Source organism: Lipotes vexillifer, unplaced genomic scaffold, assembly GCF_000442215.2.
Source record: "Lipotes vexillifer unplaced genomic scaffold, Lipotes_vexillifer_v1.1 scaffold1106, whole genome shotgun sequence".
In the NCBI taxonomy this organism is placed as follows: Eukaryota; Metazoa; Chordata; class Mammalia; order Artiodactyla; family Lipotidae; genus Lipotes; species Lipotes vexillifer.
Window position 1 is genome coordinate 1,314,226 of NW_006776601.1, and position 25,381 is coordinate 1,339,606.

At 37.7% G+C, this 25,381-nt stretch overlaps 2 protein-coding genes across 2 annotated transcripts in view; one reads left to right on the forward strand and one right to left on the reverse strand.

Moving 5' to 3' along the window:
* The window catches only part of GTF2E1 (general transcription factor IIE subunit 1), a 35,031-nt gene extending 31,534 nt beyond the window's left edge, over positions 1–3,497 (reverse strand). The window contains exon 1 of the mRNA XM_007450508.1: positions 3,448–3,497. The gene's annotated coding sequence lies outside the window, so the exon portion shown is untranslated. The remainder of the gene's footprint in view (positions 1–3,447) is intronic.
* A 229-nt stretch (positions 3,498–3,726) lies between these two features.
* RABL3 (RAB, member of RAS oncogene family like 3) overlaps positions 3,727–25,381 on the forward strand; it is a 38,977-nt gene continuing 17,322 nt past the window's right edge. Inside the window, exons 1-3 of the mRNA XM_007450509.1 lie at positions 3,727–3,780; positions 9,349–9,440; positions 24,603–24,732. Coding sequence (XP_007450571.1) covers positions 3,735–3,780; positions 9,349–9,440; positions 24,603–24,732 — 268 coding nt within the window. The 5' untranslated portion in view covers positions 3,727–3,734. The remainder of the gene's footprint in view (positions 3,781–9,348; positions 9,441–24,602; positions 24,733–25,381) is intronic.

A 25,381-nucleotide genomic window follows, 5' to 3' on the forward strand; every position in this document is an offset into this window, starting at 1 on the left:
AGGAAATTTTTAACAGCCTATTGAATTATTTCCATAGGGAATCATAGTGTTATTAATACTAGTTTCTACTGAATCTTTTATTTAAAATCAGTAGTTATCAACCCTATCACCCTATTTTATAAGAAACAGTTTTATATCCACAGTACTATTCTAAAAAGATATTCCTAAATAACCAATGAATACACATATGGTGGGGGGAGGGTGGATATAATACCCTACCTTTAATAAAGGAAAAATAAAAGGAAGTCAGTTATATTTTGGATTGTGAATACTCAGGCATGACTATATATAAGAGATAACAAAGTAGCACCTAGGTCCAAACCTGTGGTCCTAGAGCCTTCCTGTCATCCCAAGGCTTAAGGATGCCAAGCAAGTGCCTGGGTTCAACAAGAAAGTAGTAGCATAACACACTGCCATGTGCATTTTATTCTTTCCAATTTGGCCTATACACTGAACTTGAACCTAGTTTTTGGGTTTTTGTTTTGTTTTGTTTTACATGGTCAACAGTTGGCAGAACACAATATGTGGCTTCGGAAACAGACCAAAGGATGGTAGACAAATGTCAAAATAACCTACTTTTCCAGTATTATTTCCTACTATTGTACTCCCCTCCCTGACCTTCCACCCCATATACTCCATTTTCCAGGCCAATGGTTCTCAACACTGGCTGTAAAGCAGAATCATCTGGGGAGCATTTAAAAATACCCACCCTGGGCCCCATTCCCAGAGATTCTGTTTCAGCTGGTCTGGGCAGGCCAGATTAGGCATCACACTAATTTTTAAAGCTCCTTAGGTGACTCTAATATACAGAATAAGTCCCTGACCACTGTTACCAACAAACTGGGTACCTGACTATTACATACCTGGCCAAAGCACTTCCTGCATAGGGAGGGCCCTGTGCCACAGCATTCAGCCTGTTACCTTTGCCTGAAACACCCTAGGGGGCCCTAAAGATTTGAGAAAGGGAGTGACATGAGGACTCTGCAGTCCAATAGTTTTAGGTTTTGAATCCCAGTTCCACCATTTCTTAGCCTGTGACCCTGGAAAATTCTCAGCTTCAGTTTCATCAGATTAACAGTGCCTTCCTCATAGAGTTGATGTATGAGATTAAATGAAATAATTCATGTAAAGTGTTTGACTTTCAAGGCTGGCATCGTAAGAGTTCCATTAAGTACTGGCATACATAACAAGACTCCCTACTTAGAAAAGTGACTCTTCCAACAATTTGAGAAATGGGCTGAAGTAAGTGAAAATGGAGGCACTGTGGAAACATTAAGAGCGATAGTAATCAAACCTAAACTATGAAAGACAAGAAAAAATTACAAGAGGACAGGATGAATGAAACTTATTAGAGGAACAAAATCAAAAGGACCCAATAATACATTGGAAATGGAGTTACAGAGTAGGAAAATTTTTAATAGCTATTTGGGGTTTTTTTCCCAAATTTTTATTGTGATAAAATATACATAACATAAAATTTACCGATTAAGTATTTTTAAGCAGACAGTTCAGTAATGTTAAATACATTCATAATGTTAACCAACTATCACCACCAACCACTTCCACAACTCTTTTCACCTTGTAAAACTGAAACATTATACCTATTAAACAATAACATATAGCTATTTGTTTTAAACCAGTGTAACTAGAAAAGTACTACTATGAGAAACAGGACACGTTTGGAAGAAATGAGGCATTCATTCAGTTTTAGTTGCTTGTCTTTGAGGAAATAACACAGAATATTACTGTGAAGATGTCCAGCAGGTGGCTGAACAAATGAAACTCGAACTCAGCAAAGAAGTCATACTGTGCCACCTTGTTCAAAATCTCTACACTCTAAAATCCTCCTTCCTGAACATTGTGTTCTCTCCTTCACTGCCTCTACTCCCCCAATTATGCTGAATCTCCTCAATGTCTGGATTTCATAATACTGAGATGAGAGGTCTCAAACTGATAGCCTGTGCCACATAGTTTGACTCAAAGAATGTTTTGAAAATTTTCTGAATTTGTGGTTAACATTAAAACTCATGTGATTTCACATCAATTTCAATTTTTTCAGGCCCTCTTGAGAACTGCAAATATCTGCGGAAAATAATGAGACCATGTTCCCACATGGAAACAATTAGCTAAAGAGCAGCTGACATTTTTAAACAGGGAAGGAGCTTGGCTGGCCTCTGGAGACTTTTCAGTGTGTGACCTCTGGGGGCCAGGCCTTGTTTCTTCTTCCTAGCCTCAGAATCCATCAGTCACCTCCCAGCCTCACCTACCACCCTACAGCCCAGACCCCCAAAGGCAAGTTGGTTTTGCTTCTGAACCCTATGTATTCTAATCATACAAACACCGGGCAACAGAGTTGGAGAAACAAAGTTGAAATGAATGCACTCTCTCTGCTTGGCCTACCCTCCTCAGCTTCATCTCCGGCCACACTGGCATTCTCTCAATTCTGTGAGCCACACATGCATTCCCTACTTCCAGGCCTTTGCACATGCTGTTTTCTCTGCTCCCACAGCTAAGCCCAAAGTCCCTTCTCCTAATCATCCTTCACATCTCAAATGACATTTCCTCAGAGACACCTTCTCAGACTTCCCTTAGTGGCTCAGAATGATCCCCACCCCCTTCACATGTTCCAATAGTTCTTTCCCCTTCTTCGCTGCAGTGAATAGACTTATACTTTCTCCATGTCTACCTCGGAGACCAGATTAATCTTGTTCACCACTGACTTTCCAACGTGCAGCACAGCTGGTCTAGTACTTCCATAAAACTTTCAATAGGTCTCGTAAAGCACCTTTTCTTCAAACATGCCCACCCTGCCAGCTTCCCCCCAATTCACTTCCTCCACTGCAGCTTCCAGAGTAGAAAAAGATAGGGTATTGGAAACCCTCTTCCTAAACTTCAAATGGTTTTAAGGAGGTGAAAGCATCAAATTTGTGCTTGTAAAGGATTATGCTGACTGCAGCGTGTAAAAGAAGGAAGGAGTGGATGTGGGGAGTCCTGTCAGATTATTTCAGTATACTTCTATTCCAGTTCCAGAAGAACTTGGATTCTACCCAACCAACTGGCTTTCTCGGCTACCATATTTCACGGTACTCTCCACGCCTTCATACATAAAGTGGTATATCACCGCGAAACCTCCGGACAGGCTGGCCTCCACGAGCCCGGTAATGTTCACCTCCTCCCCACTGTGACACCCCGACACCCTAGATCCCCTCGGACTCTACCAGCTGAGTCCAGAGGCCACACTCGGCGCAGCCAAGCCCGTCCTACCCGAGGTCGCACATGGGCCGCTCCGGGTCAATAGTTCTTTGGAAACCAAGAAGAGAATCGAGTCAAGAGAGCAGCTAAGGGGATGGAGGCTAGCTATGGAGAAAGGAGCAAAAAGGAGAAGACACCCTGAAAGGCGGCACCGGGCCAGGGAACCGAGAACAAGGAACAGGGAACAAGGTTTACCAAAGCGAATCCTCGAACACTCCCACTACAGCTTCCCTCAGCGCCTCAACTACTGGTTTAAACGAGCCACGCCACTTGTGCGACAAGGAGAACGCCCTATTCCTGCGACCAGCTTTAGAAACCACCCGCTACTTTTAACTAGGCGGGCCAATCAGCGCAGTGAGGCCTTCAATCAAGACAGTCACGCTCCTATTGGCCAATGACATTGAAGACTCCGCCTTCCAATCCCAGATCTGATTGGCCTATAATCCCGGAATAGGCGTTAACCTCAGGAAGGCAGTGGCAAGATGGCGTCCCTGGATCGGGTGAAGGTACTGGTGTTGGGAGACTCAGGTGAGCCGCTTAACCCACCTCTGGGGCTCCCGACACTTTTGAGTTATCCGAAAATCCTCCCCTTTCACTCTCGCTTTACACACACACCGACTAACTGACTCCAGCTCGTGGCTGAATTCCCTCTCAAGGCCTAAAGACTACACTTCCCAGAGGACTTCGCTCAATTTAACGGAGCGGCGGCATCGCTCGGGTGGGGGGCGCGGAGCCGGGGCCTTTCTCTGTTTTCGCTGGTTTCTACGTCGGTTTCCAGGGCGACCGAAGCCTAGTGATCCTTTGTTTTAAAATATCTGCGGAGGTTGAGTGTTGTACTGGGCGCCGTGCTGAGACAGAAGTTCGGACTTTGCCTTTAATAGATTTTGTTAATTAAAGAAATCAAATGTGCACTAAGAGGAATGACACTGTTCCAGGTGCTTTGCATATATTAACTCATTTAATCCTGAGATCAGTCCTATTATCCCATTTCACAAATGACAAATCTCTTTTACAAAAAAGAGATGTAAATGACAGAACTAGTTTGAGCCGGGAGTCCACATACTTAGAACACTAACCCATATTATTTCGTGAAGTATCAGGTGGTAGACCTGTTTTACTCTCAACTGCGCTTCTTTTTTCTTTGTTCTCTTTAATCTTAATTGAAAAACTGTTATGTGCTAGGCTGGAAGAAATAGAAAAAATAAGATAAGGGCCATTTTAATGAGCAGCTAGGACTTAATGCTGAGCCCAGTTTAATCCTAGTGTTAAAATTCTTACCTTGAACACTTGAGAACAGGAGTTGAAGTCTGTGTTTCTATCTACCCTTCACTATCCTCTTTCTCATACCCTCCACTCCTAAGCTTCTTAAGAACTTGGAATAAATGTTAACCTTGCATTTCATAGATGTGCTTTTCTGGAGTTGACCTTTGGATGTCTGCTTGAGCAAAGACGTTTCAGATGCTTGGAGGTGGAGAGGACATACCCCAAAGAGCTTGAAAACTAGTCTTACCAAACTGAATAAAATTGGTGGGGGGAGGAGGTTGAGAACATTTTCACATTGCCTGAAGATTATTTGCATTGCAAAGTATTTTACAGAGAGCATTACTTAATATTCCCTTCAGAAAGTTGCATTATGAAATTCTATGAACATAATCCAATTTATGTCAACTTTAGTTCTTTAGCATGAAGTGGTGCTGAAGTTAATTTAATAAAAGCACTCAGTTTTACAGATAAAGAAAGCAGTGGTGGTCTAAATGGGCTTAAGAGTATCACCAAGTAGGATTTAGAAGAATCCAGAGCTAACACAGTTCTTCATGATATGTGAAGTGGGTGCTTTCTCTCATTTATAATTACCTTTCTATTGCATCTAACAATTGCTTCATGTTATATCTTGTTCAAACTAGTCGATTTATTTTTTTCCCCCAAAAAATTATTTCCCTATTATAATACATGGCAAATGCTGAGTTAGGTGCTGGGGATATAACTGTGGAATCAATGCATTACACAACAGCATTGTGCTGGGGATATAACTGTGGAATCAATGCATTACACAACAGAGTTGAATTGGCTGCTGTATTAAATGTGAAAAAGTAATCAGGCAGTTAGTAAGCTTTTTAAAATTATTATTATAGTTTAGTTGTAAAACAGAAGACACAGCCATGTCCACCAGGAAAGTGATTGATCTTGTCACACATTCACTGATGTTAGGCTATATGTGCAAAGTCAGTTATTGTCTTTTTATCAGTTCCCTTTTAACAATGATTTGCTGTCTTACAAGTTAGAATATACTTTTTACATTTCATCTGCCTTTGTATTTAAACTTCAAAGTTTACTTTTGAATAAAGGCTCATTTCCCCTGTGAAATTTTGAGGATTTCACAAATATATAAAGGAATGACTAGGGATTTAGAAATCTGTTTGTATCCCATAGAGATATTTGATACTTTAGTAAGGAATCCTGAAAGTCTCTCTAACATCACATACTCTTCTCTTTGTTCCTTCATATGTAAGGGATGAGCTTAATACATTACCAGCTCTGTTTGGAGCTGGCATTTATTTGATTATATTGAACCTTTTTTCCCCAGCAAATCAAGTGCATTCTTTTGATCTAAGTTAGTTCTAATGATGAAAACATAGAATCAGAATCTCCCAAAATTCTTAAAGTTAACCACTATTCTTGGCACTTCTGCTGTTCTTACTGTTTAAAGTTCATCCCGTGTTAGCTACAGTTAATTCATGGAGAGCTATACAATATTATTACATAGGGATGTTTACTCTGACACAGTTTAGCTTAACTAGAATTTCAAGACTTGTATCAAGCTGATAACTAAATGCCTAGTTATATTCCTCCAACATAAACAAACCTCCATACAAACACAAAAATCAACAATATGCCCTAAAGGCCATAGATATCAGATGCAATGCAGTAAATAAAATACAAAGCTCACTTTGAGTAGTCAAAAATCTTACGTGCCTGTATGTAAAAAAATAGAATGAAAAGGAAATCTGGGGAAATGTTTGGTTCAATTAAATGAGCAGCTAGTATATGAAGAGGTCATGTAAATTGATAACAGTAAAACCTAGTAGATAAATGGGTGGAGCACATCAATAGATAATTCATAAGAGAGGAAAAACAACTGGTTAGCAAAGATGAACATAATATGTATCTTTACCAGAAGGTAAAGAAATGCAGACTAAAGCAAGATGTCACTTTTTTTTCTCTTATAAGCTAACAAAGATGAAAAAGCAGCTACATACTGTTGAGGTGCAACAAGACCTGCAGGCTTATGTGTATGGCGGGTGGCAGAGTAACCAGATAAACGTTGTCAATATATATCAAGAACTTTCAATGTTGATTTCGGTTTACATATTAATTTCACTTCTGGGAAGGTATACTAATAAAATAATTTTAATTTTAAACGAAAGTGTAAACAGAAATCTTTTCTTAGCATAGTGAAAATTTCAAAGCACCCTAATATCTAATAATGAGAAAATGGTTAAATAAATCATTATGTCTCCTCTCTGAACTACTATGGAGACATTAAAAATATTTATGAAGATTCTGTAATAACATGGAAATTTTTAGCCACTAAATAAGTACTAATTAAGGCCCTCTCTGAATACTGGAAATAAAAAATGAGTAAAACCCAGTCCCAGGCCTCAAAGAACTTAAAATCAAGCAGAGTGAATAAAATCAATAAACAAGCAAGTGTAATAGTGTATTTTAAGTGCTCTATAGAAAAATGTACAGTGTACAGCGGAGATGCAGAGGAGGGTGGGTGATGTGCTTAGTTCTACCTGTATGGAGTAAGAGAAGACTTTATATCTAGAATGATGCTGAGTCTTGAAAGATTAATTCACCAGGCCAATGGGAGAGGGGAAATGGAAGGAGAGGATGGGTAGGATATTTCAGACAAAACCAGCTGTGTAAGCAAAGGCTTATGTTTCATTGTTTTTAAGTACACTGTGTGTAATATATTCACAATAACAACCTGCTTATAGAAAAACTCTGCTTATGAAATTAAATCTGCATTATTGACAGTAGTGCTCTTTGGGTGATTTATTTTCTTCTTTTTTCTGTATTTTCTAGATAGACTGTAAATAAAACTTTATAATAAAACGTGATAGGTCCATGCACAGTAATGCTCACAAAGAGGTCGGCTAAATTTTTGATAATTAGTGACACATAAAGATTCACCAACAATGCTTGTTATAATGGCATCCCAAGATATGTTCATTGAATGAGTAACTCTACACATAAATGTACAGGGATAGCTCATTCCCTTTCCTCTTCCTACAGATCTCAGAATACTAGCCCTAGCATTAGTAATTAGATTATCCTAAACTCAGGAGATCTATAAGAAAAGAAAGTGCTGTCCTACTGAATGGGAGAAGATATTTGCAAGCAACATATCTGATAAGGGGCTATCCAGAATATATAAAGAACTCATACAACTCTATCAAAAAACAATCCAATTTAAAAATAGGCAGAGTACCTTAATAGACATTTTTCCAAAGAAGACATACACGTGAAAAGATGGTCAGCATCTCTAATCATCAGGGAAATGCACATCAAAACCACAATGAGATATCATCTCACACCTGTCAGAATAACTCATCAAAAAGGCAACAAATAACAAATGTCATTGAAGATGGGGAGAAAAGGGAACCCTCATGTACTGTCAGTGGAATTGTAAATTGGTGCAGCCACTGTGGAAAACAATATGCAAGCTTCTCAAAAAATTAAAAATAGAATTACCATATGATCCAGCAGTTCCACTTCTGGGTATTTACCTGAAGAAAACAAAAAGACTAATTCGAAAAGATGTATGCACCCCTATGTTCATTGCAGCATTATTTATAGTAGCCAAGATATGAAAGCAACCTCAGTGTCCACAATAGATGAATGGATAAAGAAAATGTGTGTATATATACACATACAGGTGGACTATTAGCCATAGAAAGAACGAAATCTTGCCATTTGTGGCAACATGAATGGATTTAGAAGGTGTTATGCTAAACGAAAGAAGTCAGAAAGACAAATACTGTATGATCTCACTTATAGGTAGAATCTAAAAAAAAAAATGAACAAACAAATGAAACAGACTCATACAGAGAACAAACTGGTGGTTGCTAGAAAGGAGAGGTGGGGAGGGGGTGAAATAAGTGCAGGGAATTGAAGTACAAACTTCCAATTATACATAAGTCACAGGGGTGTATTGTACAGCATAAGGAATATCACCAGTGGTACTGTAATAGCTTTGCATGGGGACAGATGGTTACCAGACTTATTGTGGTGATCATTTTGTAATGCATTTAAGGGTTGTACACCTGAAACTAACATAATATTGTATGTCAACTATACTTCAATAAAAAGAAAAGACAAGTGCTGTCTATGAAGTTAAAGGGCCATGGTGTAGAAGAAGAAGAGTTGTTCTCCTTTTCCAAAAGATAAGTCTGGGCCAAGTGGTTGACTGCTTTCTAAAAATCACTGTATGGTAGAACTGGAATATCTAAATATGGAATTGTGAAATGGTGAATCCCTGTCACTGACAGTGTTCAAGCATAATCTGAAAGACCATCTAACAGGGTCTGTGGAAGGGACCTCTGCATTGGTGGTCAGGATAGAGAAGATTACCTCTAAGATATGTTAAGATTCTACAATTCTAAAATAGGCTGAATAGATGAAATTATTCCAAAGGAAAGGGATTAGTTTATTTCAAATTGCCCTGGACCAGTAGTTCTCAAAGTGAGTTCTCTGGATCCGTAGCATCAACATCACCTGGGAATATGTTAGAAGTGCAAAATCTTTGGGTTCCATAACAGACCTGTCAAATTGGAAACTCTGGGGACAGGACCCAGCATTCTGTGTTTTAACAAATCCTCCAGAGGATTCTGATGTTAAATTTGAGAGAACCAGTGTCCTTAACCGTCTTCTCTTTATCAGTGAAGCTTATTAAATCATTGGTATGGTATGAACACCCTTTAAACAACCATGCTTTACATACCGTTATTACTGCTTATTCTCAGTCTTACTTTTGCCGTAATATATTTCAGCATGTCTTTTAAATGACTAGAGTTCTTGTATCTTTTACAGGTGTTGGGAAATCTTCCCTAGTTCATCTCCTGTGCCAAAATCAAGTGCTGGGAAATCCGTCATGGACTGTGGGCTGCTCAGTAGATGTCAGGGTATGTGTTTCTTATATTTTAGTTTTTCAGTGTCATATTAAAGATAACTCCTTCAAATTCATGATCCAATTACAGCCCTGTAGTCAAGACTAAGTAATGATAATAGCTGGGTTTTATTAAGCACCTACTTTGTGCTAGATACTATGCCCAATGTTTTACATGTCTTTGCTTATTTAGTCTTTTTTAAACTGTAAGATATAGCTACAAAAATTAAGGCATAGAGAAGTAAAGTAATTTGATCAAGTTCATTCAGTTCATAAGAAGCAGAGTCAAGATTTGATCCTAATAGTCTGATTCCAGAGACTTCACTTTTAATTACTATACTGTATATCTAGAGTTCACTTAACATGCTCCATAAATCATTCTGCTCGAGCCTTTCCCACTAAGACAGCCAACTTTTGGCTAGAAATATAGTGTAAAGGCAAAAGCTTCTGGAGCCTTATGTCTAGGTTATCTGTTCCACATCACATTTAGGAAACCCAAGTGCAGTTTCCACTGAATTAACTATCTTCCCAGATATTTTGGTCTTGCTAATTCCAGCTATTCCTGTCCAGGCCTCTCTTGTACTGGCATACCTCTCTCCATTGAGTTAAGAAATAAATAAGGAGGGAATAGCAGTTAGCTAGATTGACAGTTATTTTCCTTCAGTTCCTTGAACCTGTTGTTCCACAGTCTGCGATGTATATTGCCACTGATTAGAAATCCTCTGTCAGCCTAAGTGTTATTCCTTTTTAAGGTAATTTCTTCTCTCTAGTTGCTTTAGAAAAAAATTTTTTTTTAATAATCTTTGATGTTCTGTAGTTTTGCTAACCTATATCTAGGAGTGGATTAGTTTTTAGTCATCCTACTCAGAAGTTGTACGCCTCATATATATCTTCATTTTTCAAAATTTTTAGCCATTATCTGTTTGCCTTACCTCTTTCCTTCTATCTTCTTTTGAACTTCTATTGGATTTTTGTCCTCCACATCTTTTAATTGCACTTTCATGTTTTCTATTGTTTGTTTCTCTGTGGTGCATTCTGGATGATGTACTCATTTCTGCCTTCCAGTTAACTAAGAATCTCTTCAACTATGTGTAATCTGTTTTTTAATAAATCCACTCAGTTTTTTATTTCAGTAACTGTAACTTTTAATTTCCAGATGTTCCTTTTGGTTCTTTTTCGAATTTCAAAATATTCTGATCTTTCATTATATTTTACTTTTTATTTTAATCATATTCAACATAATATTTTATGGTTTCTTTTGGCTTGTTCTATTTTTTTTCTGGGGGGTGACAGATCTCCTACTTGCTATATATGCAGACTCTACCTCATGGAAATGTACCTCTTGTATGGTTTGTAATTCTTGAAGATGACCACATCTTCAACAGGATTTTTTTTCTCCTCTTCCCTTTTGAAGTCTTGTATGCTGTATTGTGAGAGTACAGTGCCTTTCATTTCTGTTGCTACCAGAGCCCTAGAGATTTCAGTGATCCTTGTAATTTCTCAGCTTGGAATTTCCATGCAATCTTGATAATGTAAATTCCCCCCAGCATCTGATTGTGGTTTCCATTTTTTGTGGATCTTTCATCTACTTTCTACAAGGTCCCTGACAGAAAGTTTTTCCTGCTTTCCTGAGCCAGTGGACAGAGTTTTTCCTACTCTCTTTCACTGACTGGGCTGCTCATCAAGGGTCCACATTTCAAGAAGGGAATCTGTTCTTTGTCACTCACCCACATATACTCTTGCCTTAAAAGCTGGAAAACAGACCCCTATTCTTGGCTGGGCACTAAAACTTGGGGGACCAACCCCTGAAGTTATATCTGAATCTGGGTCAGCTCCCACTTCATACTCTTTAAGTTTTTCCTTCATTTCTAGCATCTGGGGAATTTCCTTTTTTCTTTTTTCTTAAGTGTGTCCTTTTTATTTTTAAAAAATATTTTTATGGCATTTCTATGAGTCTGAAGTCAGAGGGGACCTGTCTATATCATTTTAGCCTACTATGTTCCCAAATTCTTAGCTATGGAAGAAAAAGAAATTCTAGATAATGAATTCAGTGGCAACTTTATTTAAGTTTGGGAGACCCAATAATAAGCTCTGGACAAAATTTCCCTTTGGACTTTTCTAGCTCCCTTTCTGTGAGAAAGCTTAACATATTGAAAAGAAACTTAGATTTGAACTCCCACTTCCTAGGTCAGTCGCATATTGCTTTTGCTTCTTAAAGAGAGACTTAGACTAATCAGTTTACTTCTCTGAGCCTTAATATGTCATCTGCAAATTAGAGGTAAATAATACCTGCTTTAGCCTACAGGTTTGTAGGGAGGATGAAAGAAGCTTAAAAGGTGTGAGGTTAAGGTCTAGTGCTTTACAATTTGAAGTTGAAATTGAACTTAAATTCATTTTCCTGCCCCGCCCACCTGCCCCTCTTATCTATCCAGAGCCCAGTCTGCTCATGTAATTTACCTTTTGTCTTATTTGGGGTTTTTTCCCCTTTTCTTATTGAATGGGCTAAATCCCCAGTACAGTGTTAAGTAGAAGTGGTGCTAACAGGTATCCTTGTCTCATTCCCAATCTCAGGAAATTTTTAATGTAATACCATTAAATATGGGTTTTGCTATAGGACTTTTTGTAGATATGCTTTATCAGATTAAAGTTACCTTCTCTTTCTATTTCGATGAGAGTTTGAACCACGAACTGGTATTGGATTTTATCAGGTGCTTTTGCATGATAATCATAATTTCCCTGCTTTATTTTGTAACTATGGTAAATTATTTTGATTGATTTTTAAATGTTAAACCAACTTTTCATTCTTGGAGTAAATCCAACTTGGTCTTGATGTATTCTTTTCATATATCACTAGATTCAATTTACTAATACTTTTCTTTTCAAATATTTGCATCTAAATTCATGAGGAATATTGGCCTATCATTTTCCTTTCTTATAATCTCCTTGTGGGGTTTTAGTATCAGGATTATGCTAGCCTCATAAAATGAGTTGGGAAGTTTTACCTCTGTATCTATTCTCTGGAAGAGTTTATGTAAGATTGGTTTTATTTCTTCCTTAGGTATTTGGAAGAATTCACAGTTAAAAACCTCTGGACCTAAAGTTTTCTTTGTGGGAGTTTTTAAGTAACATTAAAGAAAATATGAAAATGACTATTTCTTCTATATCAATTTTGATAACATGTTTTTGAAATAATTTGTTTCATGTAAATTGTCAAAAAATTTGTTTTTATATCCTCGATTGTCTTTCAATATCTGTAGGATCTGCAGTAGTATTCCTTTTTTCATTTCTGATATGAATAATTTGTGGCTTTTCTCTTATTTTCTTGGTCAGTCTTGCTAGAGGTCTATCTAGGACCAGTTTGGGGCTTTGTTGATTTTATCTATTATATGTCTGTTTTCTATTTTATTAATTTCTGTTTTTTTCTCTATTATGTCTATACTTTCTTTGGGTTTAATTAGCTGTTTTTTTCCCTAACTTCTTGCACTGGGTAGTTGTTTCATTGGTTTTTTTCAGACTTCCCTTTAGAAAGCTCTAAGGCTCTAAATTTCTATCTAGGCACAGCTTTAGCTGCCTCTCTGAAATTTTGTTCATTATCATTCAGTTCAAAATACTGTCTAATTTCCATTATGATTTCTTCTTTGACTCATGGGTGGTTTAGAAATGTGCCACTTAATTTCCAAACTTTGAGAATGTTTATTATCTTTTAATTATTGATTTCTAGGTATGATTTCATTCTTTGAAATTTGATGAGATTTGCTTAATGCCAATTTTGGTAAATATTTCATGTGCACTTGAAAAGAATGCATATTTTGTAACTGTTGAGTGCATTGTTCTAAATATATCAATTAGGTCAAGTTTGTTAGTCTTTTTTTTTTTTTTTTTTTTTTTTTTGCGGTACGCGGGCCTCTCACAATAATGTCACTGTGCAGTGATAGCCACTGTCAATATTGTCCTGTGTTTTCTTTGTGTTTTTTAATTCTTTGCGTGGGTTCTTTTTTGTTTGTTTGTTTGCGGTACGCGGGCCTCTCACTGCTAGTGGCCTCTCCCGTTGTGGAGCACAGGCTCCAGGCGCGCAGGCTCAGCGGCCATGGCCCACGGGCCCAGCCGCTCCGCGGCATGCGGGATCCTCCCGGACCGGGGCACGAACCCGCATCCCCTGCATCGGCAGGCGGACTCCCAACCACTGCGCCACCAGGGAAGCCCCAAGTTTGTTAGTCTTTTTGTTCAAATCTTCTCTATCTCGACTGATTTTCTTTGTTGCTTGTTTCATCAGTTGCTAAGGAATGAGTATTATAATCTCCAACTATAAGTGTGGATTTGTCTATTTCTCATTTTAATTCTGCCCATTTTTGTTTATATATTTTGAGGTTGTTTTACTAGGTGTGTTCTAATTTAAGATTGTTTAAACTTCCAGAAGGGTTTAACATTTTATCATCATGATATATCCTCTGTATATCCTGTAATACATTGTACTTTGACGTCTATTTTGTCTGGTAATAAAACAGCTAAATCCACTTTTTTTCCCAGTTTTATTGAGATATAACTGACATATAACTTTGTATTAGTTTAAGGTGTACAACAAAATGATTTGATATATGTATATACTGAGAAATGATTACCGCAATAAGTTTAGGTAACATGCATAACCTCACATAGTTACAATTTTTTTTCTTGTCATGAGAATTTTTAAGATTGTGTTCACTAATGAATGAATGGATAAAGAAATTGTGTTATATATACAGTGGAATATTATTCAGCCATAAAAAAGAAGGAAATTCTGCCATTTGAAACAACATGGATGGACCTTGAGGGCATTATGCTAAGTGAAATAAGTCAGAGAGAGAAAGTTACTGTATTAGCACACTTAGATGTGGAATCTGAAATAACCAAACTCATGGGAACAGAGAAGAAATTTGTGGTTGCCAGAAGTGGGGGTGGAAGGGGGAGAGGGGTAATATGGGTGAAGATGGTCAAAGGTACAAACTTCCAGTTATAAGGTAAATAAGTTCTGGGGATATAATGTACAACATGGTGACTATAGTTAATAGTATTATATTGTATAAACCAACTTATTTTTAGTTAATGTTTTGTGGTGTATCGTACTTCCATCTCTTAACTTTTGTGTTTCCTGTACTCTTGTATTTACAGTGTATTTCTTGTAAATAAGATATAATTAAATTTTGCTTTGATAAGCAGTCTGATGTCTTAGGTTTTTTGGGTTTGTTTTTTTTGTTTGTTTTTTTTGTTGCGGTACGTGGCCCTCTCACTGTTGTGGCCTCTCCCGTTGCGGAGCACAGGCTCCGGACGCACAGGCTCAGCGGCCATGACTCACGGGCCCAGCCGCTCCACGGCATGTGGGATCCTCCCAGACCAGGGCATGAACCCGTGTCCCCTGCATCGGCAGGTGGACTCCCAACCACTGCGCCACCAGGGAAGCCCTGATGTCTTAGTTTTTTAATTTGATTCTTGGACCTTGCCCCCAGATATTCTTTTTTTTTTAACATCTTTATTGGTGTATAATTGCTTTACAATGGTGTGTTAGTTTCTGCTTTATAACAAAGGCCCCCAGGTATTTTGATTCAGAGTTATACATGATGCCCAGGAATCTACATTTTAAGAAGCACCTGAGACAATTCTGGTGCAGGTGAACTGTGTTTTGAGGAACACTGGGTAGGATGTGGAATCAGTTTTCCAAGTGGATATGGAAGTGGTTAATGATAGGACTTAGAGAGGCAAGACTATGAATCAGATGCTGACAGGGAGTTAAAAGTTATTAACAGTAAGGGAAGAGGGAGGGAAGGGAGTATAGCTAGATGGTCCAAAGCCTCATGCAAGGTATTTCCTATTTTTCAACTCCAGGGTAATTCGAATGTGGAAGAGTGAACAGCATCCATCTGAGAGGGCAGTAGGAGAAGTTTTGTCTTCAGGGTAGAGGCTGGCATCAGTTAATACAATGAGGTTGAGGATAAGAATATAATGGAATTTTATATAATCATGGAGTAAGTTTCTAGGAGAGAAGTGGAAAGATTTGGAAGAAGGAAACAATTGGGATTGAATAATGGATAGAAGCAGAAAGAAGTTTGGGAGTCAGAATATGAGAAACCAATTAAGGACCCAAAGTATATGGTAACTGAGGATAACAGGTCTTGAGTGTAGCTGGTAGCAAAATTTCCAAAAGAAACTGTCTTAGCAGCCTCCTGTATATGAAGGTGGAGACTCGGGGTGTATCTGTAAGGAGTGCTTCTACGTATGTCCCAGATTGCAGATCAATATGAGTTTAGTTAGTTCCCAAGACCCTGACCAAGTTTTAGAAGTAACAGTAGTGATTTCCTTTGGAAACCCCTGCTTTTGGAGAAAGTGAAATTGAAGTTCCCTTGAGTTATCTTCTGAAAGACTGCCGACTTTTGAACTCCCTCCATAGTTCCAGGGAACAGTGGGGAGGACGTAAAACTGCCCAGAGGGAGGCTGGAATAAAGGCTACAGTAGTCGAAGACAAGTATCATGTAATAATGTGACGGATTTTACTTGAATGAGTGTGTTACTGACTTCTTTAAAGCCAGACTGGCCTGAATTGCATTACCGTGGAAGAGTTGGGCATGTGGGGCTGAAAGTGATCTTGCTTTTATTACTCTTCATTGAATTGGGCTGGTTGATCTGTCTTCTTTAAGAAAAATGCATTTCTTGAGTGACAACATAAGTAAAAGGCATTTTTAAACGATAATCTTAAGGTAAGTTCTGATAGACATGTAAATTATTTTGACTGTTGTTGTAATAAAGTGAACAGTTCTTCCCTCTAGCAAGGATGATTAAATCTCATAAAGCCTTTACCTAAATAACTTGAAAGAACACTTTCTTCTGTAGCAGCTTTTATATTGCAATTACAGCTTCTGTGTTACTGAAACCTGAAAGGGGATCTCCAGAATCAGTATAGATCCATAAATACACACTCTTCAGAGCTCTTAAAAACAGTTGCCCCGTTTAGCTCATTTCACATCTGTTAAGAGCCAACTAAAAATAGAGATGGTAAAGATGATAATGTAATTGTTTAATTTCAAGTACTGGGTGAAACTAATAAGCTTAAAGTATGTACTCAGTAATTATTAACATTTTGGATTTAGTATGCAGTGCAGAGTTGTTCATAACTGAACTGAAGGGAAGAGGGAGAAAAGTTTTATTTTGTGGTATTCTTCATTCATTGCTGTGTTCTAATTTTGTTGCCCCAAGTCTAATGGGACCAATATAAATGCATGGCTATGCTTAATTATGAAAACAAAACTTACAGAATTTAATCTTTTCACAAATTATAAATAAGGAAATTGATTTGTCATTTCTAGTTCACTTTAATGGGATTTTTAACTCTAATTTACACATTGCACACAATCAATATCTATTGAATTCCTCTTGGGCAGCATAACAATGTACAAGCACTGGGGAGAAAAAAAGATTTTTTAAGGGCAGTCTTCTTACCACTACAAATATAAGGTGGGAACTGGTAGGTGGGACAAGGTCTTTATATAAATGATCTTTAAAATAATGGTAATACTAAATGATGGCTAACATTTTTTAGTGCTTACTTTGGCTAGGCACCTATTTTGCATACTAATCCACAAGCCTTAATGCCCACAACCCTTTGAGGTAGGTACTATTAGCTTCCCTGTCTGACACATGAAGTAGTTGAGGCACAGAAGTATTAACGGACTTGTTCACGGTCACAGTGCTAATAAGTGATGGAGGTGGAATTCAAACCCAGACAGTCTGGTTCAAAAGCCTGTGCTTTTGATCACTACTCTGTACTGCCTTTTGTTCCAGAATGGTATTAAGAAAAAGGTATTCTAATGCTGTTAAATACAGTAACGACTAGACTCATATGGAGATTTAAATTTAATTTAAATGAACTAAAATTTAAAATGTAGTTGCTTGGTTGAACTAACCACATTTCGAGTGCCCAGTAGTCACATGTTGCTGGTGGTTACTATATTTGACATTTCCATCATCACAGAAAGTTCTGTGGGATAGCTCTGATGTAGAATATAAGTGTTCAAGCGAGAAAGTGAGGCGCTTGTGAAGAATAGAAAATTATACTGAGTGTTAATGATTGAATGGGCAGCCTGGGCAACAGACAAATGTACTATTCCTTATGAAGAGGGATATATATTACAGGTGAAAGAGAAGGAAATGATAAATTTAGCTCTGGACATGATGAAGGGAGGGATCTGTGAGCTATCCAATGTCTAGAATGCATTTGACCTGTTGAAGCTCAAGAGAGAATTCTGAGTTGGAATTTTCTGTATAGGGATAATCCTGAACTATGAGAGCTGATGAGGTTTTCAGAAAGGAAAATTTAGAAAGAGAAGAGCTGAGGGAGAACCTTGGGGTGTATTTAGAGAGTTGATGATGAAAAGGGGGTCAGAGAAAGATTGATCAAAGAGATAGGAGGGATAGCCAAGATGATGAAATACCGCAAGAGCAAAAAAGAGATGAGAATTTCATGAAGGAGGGCTTGATTTTTAGTATGAAATAATATAGAGATATAAGGACTAAGAGAAAAAAAAATTGGATTTGGTGACGATGAAGGTAGTGCTGACCTTTGAAAATGCAATGGAATGTTAGTGGCCGAAACCAAATAATGTGAGTAGGCAGAGAGGAAATAGAAACAGGGGTTTAAATCAGTCGTTTAGAGGTTAAATAAAGGAGCAGATAGGTGCAGAATAGAAGGGGAAAGTGAAGGGTTTTTTAATTTATTTTTTTATTTTTATTTTTTTTATAAATTATTTTATTTTTGGCTGTGTTGGATTGCCGTGCGAGGGTTTTATCTAGTTGTGGCGAGTGGGGGCTACTCTTCATTGCAGTGTATGTGCTTCTCGTTGTGGTGGCTTCTGTTGTTGTGGAGCACAGGCTCTAGGTGCGCAGGCTTCAGTAGTTGTGGCACGCAGGCTCAGTAGTTGTGGCTCGTGGGCTGTAGAGTGCAGGCTCAGTAGTTGTGGCACACAACTCTGTGGCATGTGGGGCAGGTGGGATCTTCCCGGACCAGGGATTGAACCCATGATCCCTGCACTGGCAGGCGGATTCTTAACCACTGCACCACCAGGGAAGTCCAAGGGTTTTTTTTTAAATAGAGGAAATGAACTTGGCTGAAGGCAAAACAAGATTACTGGTAAGGAAGAGGCAATTAGCAGACACCTTTATGATATTATTCATTCATTCATTTGTTCATTCATTATATATATTGCATACCTCCTGGGTATCAGACACTGCAAAGAATTAGAAGTACAGCAATGAATGAGACAAATTCAATTCCTACTCCCCTGGTACACTCTCATTGTTGACTTTTTTTCTATCCTTCTGTCTTTTCTCCCAACTCTCTCCTAAGACCTCCTACCTTCCTGACTCTCTTTAATAATAGTTCTACAGGCACACATACTAAACCAAACTTTCTAGAGAATATCTACAACATCCACTGCTCTTTCCTGATGTGTATCATTTTCTTTACTAAATTTGTTTCTCCTTTTAAAAAATTACAAACAATGAATAAACTCTTCAAATGAGACAAAACCGTTTATGCTTAGTCTTGATTTGATTTCCAATAAAAAGTTAAGAGGTGAGTAAATGAGAAGTACCAAAGTTACAGTATAGTTCCTTTTCCCATTTGATGATCAGCACATACTTTTGCTACCTGTTGTTTTGCTACCTGCTACCTGTTTATATAGCTGTAAAGTCTGTAATGACTTTAAATATTCGTTCCTTGATGACCTGATTTAAATATAAAACACATTTCTTATAGTTTGGCATTACCCCCCATCATGCTGGGCTCTTAGTATAGCACCGACGTACCACTTATTGTGTCAAGAGCAATACTTGTTAAAATGTCAAGCTTTCCCTTGGAGATCACTCACCCATATAAAAGATATTATGTCATAGCTACGAGCTACAAGCCATGGTTAAAGTTCTTAGGACTCATTACATTTGAATTAAGTAAAACTTAGTTTAATTCACCAGTTTGGAAAGAAAGAAGGGTACCTTCTCTTCTAATTCTGGAAGGAAACATGAAAAGATTTAATTAAGGAAGGTATTTTGTGGTGAAGAGTACAGATGAGTGGGTGAATCTGGCTTGGGAGTGTGTGTAGCCAAAAGGGAGCTGGCTAATAGACTTGGTACATTGCAAGGCTAAGAGGGCATGCTACCTGGAAGTTGTATTACATAGTGGCTATTCTGGAAGGAGTTACAGTCTGTTTACAGTCTGTAAACATTAGACATTTGAAATAAATTTAGAGAAAAAATGATGTACTTAAATGGTTGCCCAGCTTAATTATGTATGAGAATCACCTAGAGAGCTTTCTTTAAAATACAGATCCTTGAGCCCCACCCCAGAAGCTTCAAGAGTTGTCCAAGAATCTGTATTTTTTAAAATAAGCCTTCCCATTGGTTCTGATTTAATTTGTTCTTAGAACTGTACTTGAGAAGCACTGGAATTCAGTAAAATAATAAACTGAGTATAATAAAACCTTAGAGGATGATATATCCTGAATTTATTCCTTGATTTAACTAAACATATCAAAGCATCTAATATGTGCTAGGTATTATGCTATGTTGTAGGCCTACCAAGATGAATAATATGGTCCATGCTCTTAAGCTCAGAGTCTAATAGAAGAGATATCGGCAGATAAATAAGACAGTGTGGTTAGTGAAATGATAGAACTGTGCAGGATGTTATGGGAGCAAATAAGAAGAGTACCTAACTGGCCCTGATTGGTTTTGGAGCCAGGGAGGGTGGCAGGATCAACAAAGCTTCACTAAAGTAGTTGAGCTTTTTGATACCAGGTAACTGACTCCTTATAATACCTTGTATTGTTCGTTTCAGTGGTTTTGCTTAGAAATCTTGATAATATAAATTATAAATTTCCTTGCTTTCATAAACAGAATTCATGTAGTTTAACCTTTTTATTGATGACTTAACATTTTCACATATTATCAGTTATTTATGCCTTATAGCAAAATAGTGATACCTTTTATCACAGTATACAAGATTACTTTCTATTATCCACAATGGTCCCCAACTGCTGTGATTTTGCTGTTGTCATTTTTGTGTCCTATCCTCTTTGTTGCCAGTCTGCTAATTGTCTTCTCTTAGTGTCAGTGTGGCTATCTGTAGAATATCTTATTTACTTAAAGTTTTCCTTGGACAAAAGGATTTGGACCAAAAACAAATGTGAATAAGTAAAAAGTATGAAGCATTCTGTTAAACATATATTGATATATGCATTTTATGACATCTATTTTAACTATTCAGCTATCTTGCTTTCTGTTATTTCAGAGCTTATTTCAGAGCCATTTGATATACAGAATATAACTTCTTCGTTTTATAAGCAGAGAAACTGAGACTCAAAGATATCAGGGATAATTAGTAGCAATCAATGAATATAGTCTAGGCTTCCTGATACCAAGAGTTCCATTGTATAAAATCAGTAATTCTTAACTAGAGGTTACAGCAAAATCATTTGGAGAATTGTTCAAATTATGCATGCCAAGGACTGGACCCCAAAGTTACTGATTCAGTAAGTCTGACATGTATATTTCTTTTTTTTTAAGGACTTTTTTTTTCAGCTTTATTGAGATATAATTGACAAATAAAGTTGTAAGATATTTAAAGTGTATATTGTGATGATTTACTATATTCTTACACATTGTGAAAGGATTCCTCCCATCCAGTTAATTAGCACATCCATCACCTCACATGTTTATTTATTATTTATTTGGTGAGAACATTTAAGTTCTATTCTCTTAGCATGTTTCAGTTATACAGTAGAGTGTTATCAACTACAGTCACCATATTATACATTAGGTCCTCAGACCTTATTCATTTTAGAGCTGAAAATTTGTACCTTTATACCAATTTCTCCCTATTTCCCCCACCCCTGCAACCCCTGGCAACCACTTTTCTATTTTCTGTTTCTATGAGTTTTAACTTTTTATTTAGATTCTACATATAGGTGATAGCATGCAGTTGTTTTTTTTTTTCCCTCTGAGTGGCTTGTTTCACTTAGCATAATTCCCTCAAGACCCAATCATGTTGTCTCAAATGGCAGGATTTCCTCCCTGCCACCCCCGCACCCCCCCCACCCCGTGGCTGAATAATGGGATAATATTCCATCTCATGGCTGTATATCACATCTTTTCTATTCCTTCATCCATTGACAGACACTTGAATTGTCTTCATATCTTGGCTGTTGTGCACAGAACATGGGAGTGCAGATATCTCTTCAGTATCCTGTTTTCATTTCCTTTGGATATATACCCAGAAGTGGGCTTGCTGGATCATATGGTAGTTCTATTTTTAACTTTTTGAGGAACCTTCATTCTGTTTCCATGGTGGCTGAACCAATTTACATTCCCACCAGTAGTGTACAAGGGTTCCCTTTCCTCCACATGCTTACCAACACTTGTTATCTCTTATCTTTTTGATAACAGCCATATTAAGAGGTGTGAGGTGCTATCTCACACTTTTGATATGCATTTCCCTTCTGATTAGTGATATTGAGCACCATTTCAGGTATTTGTTGACCATTTGTCTTCTTTGAAAAAATGTCTATTCAGTTCCTCTGCCCAATTTTTAAATTGGGTTTTTTGCTATTGAATTGTATTATTTCTTTATATATTTTGGATATTAACCCTTTATCAGATGTATGATTTGCAAATATTTTATCCCATTCCATAGGATGCCTTTTCACTTTGTTGCTGGTTTCCTCTGCTGTGTAGAAGCTGTTTTATTTGATGTAGTCCCACTTGTTTATTTTTTGCTTTTGTTGGCATGTATATTTCTAAAAAAAAAATCTTGAAAGATTCTGATGTACACCTCTGAACCACCATATTATAATCTGGCTCTTGTCTATATTCTAATATAGGTTGCCATATATCAGATTTCGTTTCTGAAATATAAGCAGTAAATTCTTATAGAGTCTAGACCATGAGAAAGAGAGAGATTTTGGAGTTTACTCTGAGTAAGAAAGCCATTGGAGAGTTTTGAATTGAAGGGGGATATGATCTAACTTTCATTTTAAAATGATCACTCTAGCTACTGTATGGAGAACAAATGGAGGGTGGTGGGAAAGTGAGTCGGTGAGGCTCTAGTGGGGAAATCAGTTAGGGGAGGCTCTAGTGGGGAAATCAGTTAGGGGATGATTACATTAATTCAGGCAAAGGGATAGATAGAGGCTTTGAGGGTGGTAATAGTTGAGATGGTTTGAAATGAACAGGTTTTGGATATTTTTTAAAGGCAAAAGCAACAAAATTTGCTGACAAATCAGATATGCAGTATGAAAGGAGTTAAGTTTTAAGTTAAGAGTTAAGTTAATGCTTAAGTTTTTGGTCCTTCAACTAACTAGAAGGCTAGAATTGCCTTTTACTGAATCAGAGAAAACTGGAAGAAGAATGGGTTTGGGAGGAAGATTGGGATATTATTTTTAAATATGTTAAATTTGAGGTGCCTGTTAGACATCCAAATTGTAGTTAGGTGATATGGTAGTCTGAGGTTCAAGGGACTGCTCCAGGATGTATATAAATTTGGAATTCATCAACGTATTTATGACATTTTAAATCATAAGAGTAGATGAAATTGTCAAAAGAGCAAGTGTTGTGAGATATCCAAGAACTAAACCTTGGAACACTCTAACTAACAATTAAGAGGGTAGAGAGCTGAGGACAACCCAAATGGAGACTGAAAAGGCTTAGCCAGTGATGTGGGAAGAAAAGCAGAACAGTATGGTATCCTGTAAGTTAAGTGAAGAAAGTATTGAAAGAGGAGTGATTAGTTTTATCATATGGTAGAGTAAGACGGAAACTGTGCATTGATTGTTGGATTTAGCAGTGTGGAAGCCATTAATGACCTTGATAAGGAATATTTCAGTGGGGTGACTGGGACAAAAGGTGTGACAGGAATGAGTTCAAAAGAGAATATAAGGAAAAGAATTAGAGACAGTTGAGAAGAGACAACTCTTGGAGGGCTCTTGCTGTAAAAAGGAATAGAGAAGTGGTATGGCAGCTAGGGGAAGACATGAGGTCAAGAGAAGGTTATTTTTTTATTTTTTTTATTTTTATTTTTTTGCGGTACGCGGGCCTCTCACTGTTGTGGCCTCTCCCATTGCGGAGCACAGGCTCCGGACGCGCAGGCTCAGCGGCCATGGCTCACGGGCCCAGCCGCTCCGCAGCATGTGGGATCTTCCCGGACCGGGGCACGAACCCGTGTCCCCTGCATCGGCAGGCGGACTCTCAACCACTGCGCCACTAGGGAAGCCCAAGAGAAGGTTATTTTAAGATGGGAAAAATTATGGCATGGTTGTTCGCTGGTGGGAATTATCCAACAGAGAGGGAAAATTTGATGATGAAAGGGAGAAATGATAGAGGTACCTCTTTGATAAGAAAGAAGGGATGGGATTTTATGCATAACAAGGGGATTTGACCTTAGAGATACAGACAGTTTATCTATAATAGCTGCAAGGAAAGCAGATTATATGGGTACAGATGCAGGGAGTGGATAGATAAGGGAAGAGCAGGTTGTAGAGTTCTCTTCTGATTGCTTCTGTCTCTGGAAGCAAGATTGTTAGCTGTGCTTGAGGACAAGGAAGAGAGATTGGAAGTTTGAAAAAGAGGAGTAAGTGTGAAATAGTTACCTAGGGGAGGAAAAGAGGAAATAGACTATGGAACTGATTGAAGGAGAGCTCCAAAGGTAGACTTGAATTTAAAATGAATCCAGTTAGCTTGAATGTATATTTTTCTGAACATTACACTCGCTAGCTGTGTTGCAGACATGGAATACAGGAAAAGGTGGATATAATCAGGGCTGGAGTTTTGTCTAATGAATACTATGTGACGGAAGGGTAAATGAGAGATTAAAATGACGAATAGCAGAATTTATGCTTAGTTAGGAAGGAAGTGAAGGTTTGGAAGTGGAAGGGGGGCACTTTGGAAGGTGTTAGGATCCATGAACTATAGGGACCTTTGGGGTCAAAGATTATTATTAGAGTTGGAGTGTTAGAGAGAGGAAGCTGCAAAGACAGGAGGTGGTGATTAGAGAGTCAGAGGGTAAGCTGCTGATATGGAATGTTCAGTGCTTTAAACTGGAATGAGGGTGTTTATGAGTTTTCTTAGTGGCTATAATAATTATTTTGATGGATTGATTTGTTAGGTTCATGACTACAAAGAAGGAACCCCAGAAGAGAAGACCTACTATATAGAATTTTGGGATGTTGGAGGCTCTGTGGGCAGTGCCAGCAGTGTGAAAAGCACAAGAGCAGTATTCTACAACTCTGTAAATGGTAAAACATTTTTTATTTTTACCATATATTAATGGTCTCAGATCATCTGATGAGGAATGCTGGACTCATCTTAATTTAAGAAAGATCTAAGATACTTCCAACTCTTAATTTAAATCTGCATATCACATTCCAGTTTGTGATTTTTAGATTCTAACTATGTATTTCAGAGCATTAGATATTTGCTTTGTCTAAGTGTTTCTATTTATATTATTGTCATAAACTAAATATTGAGAGATAGTTTGGGTACTTGACATAAAACATGGAACCTTCCAAAACACTGTCCCCTGGGAGTGCTGTTTCTTCAGTCAACTGAGTATATACCATTAGGAGTCCCATGGTCTAAGCCAGATGTCCCAGAGATACTGAGATTTTTTTTCATCTGCTCCTTAGAGTCCTGTGTAATTATAAAAGCTGCCTAAGGATGTTTTTAGGGGTGCAGAAATTTCATCCAGTTATAGATATACAAACACCTGGAGCAGACTTCCAGGTAGAGGTGTGTAATAGGACATCATTGCAGTTCATAGAGTGCCTACTCTGTGTCCAGGAACTAAACTACTGACACCTGTGATTTACCTATAGAATTTTCTTCTCTTTTCTTTAATTCATTTTTTACCTTTTTTTTTTTTTTTTTTTTTTTTACTGTGAAATA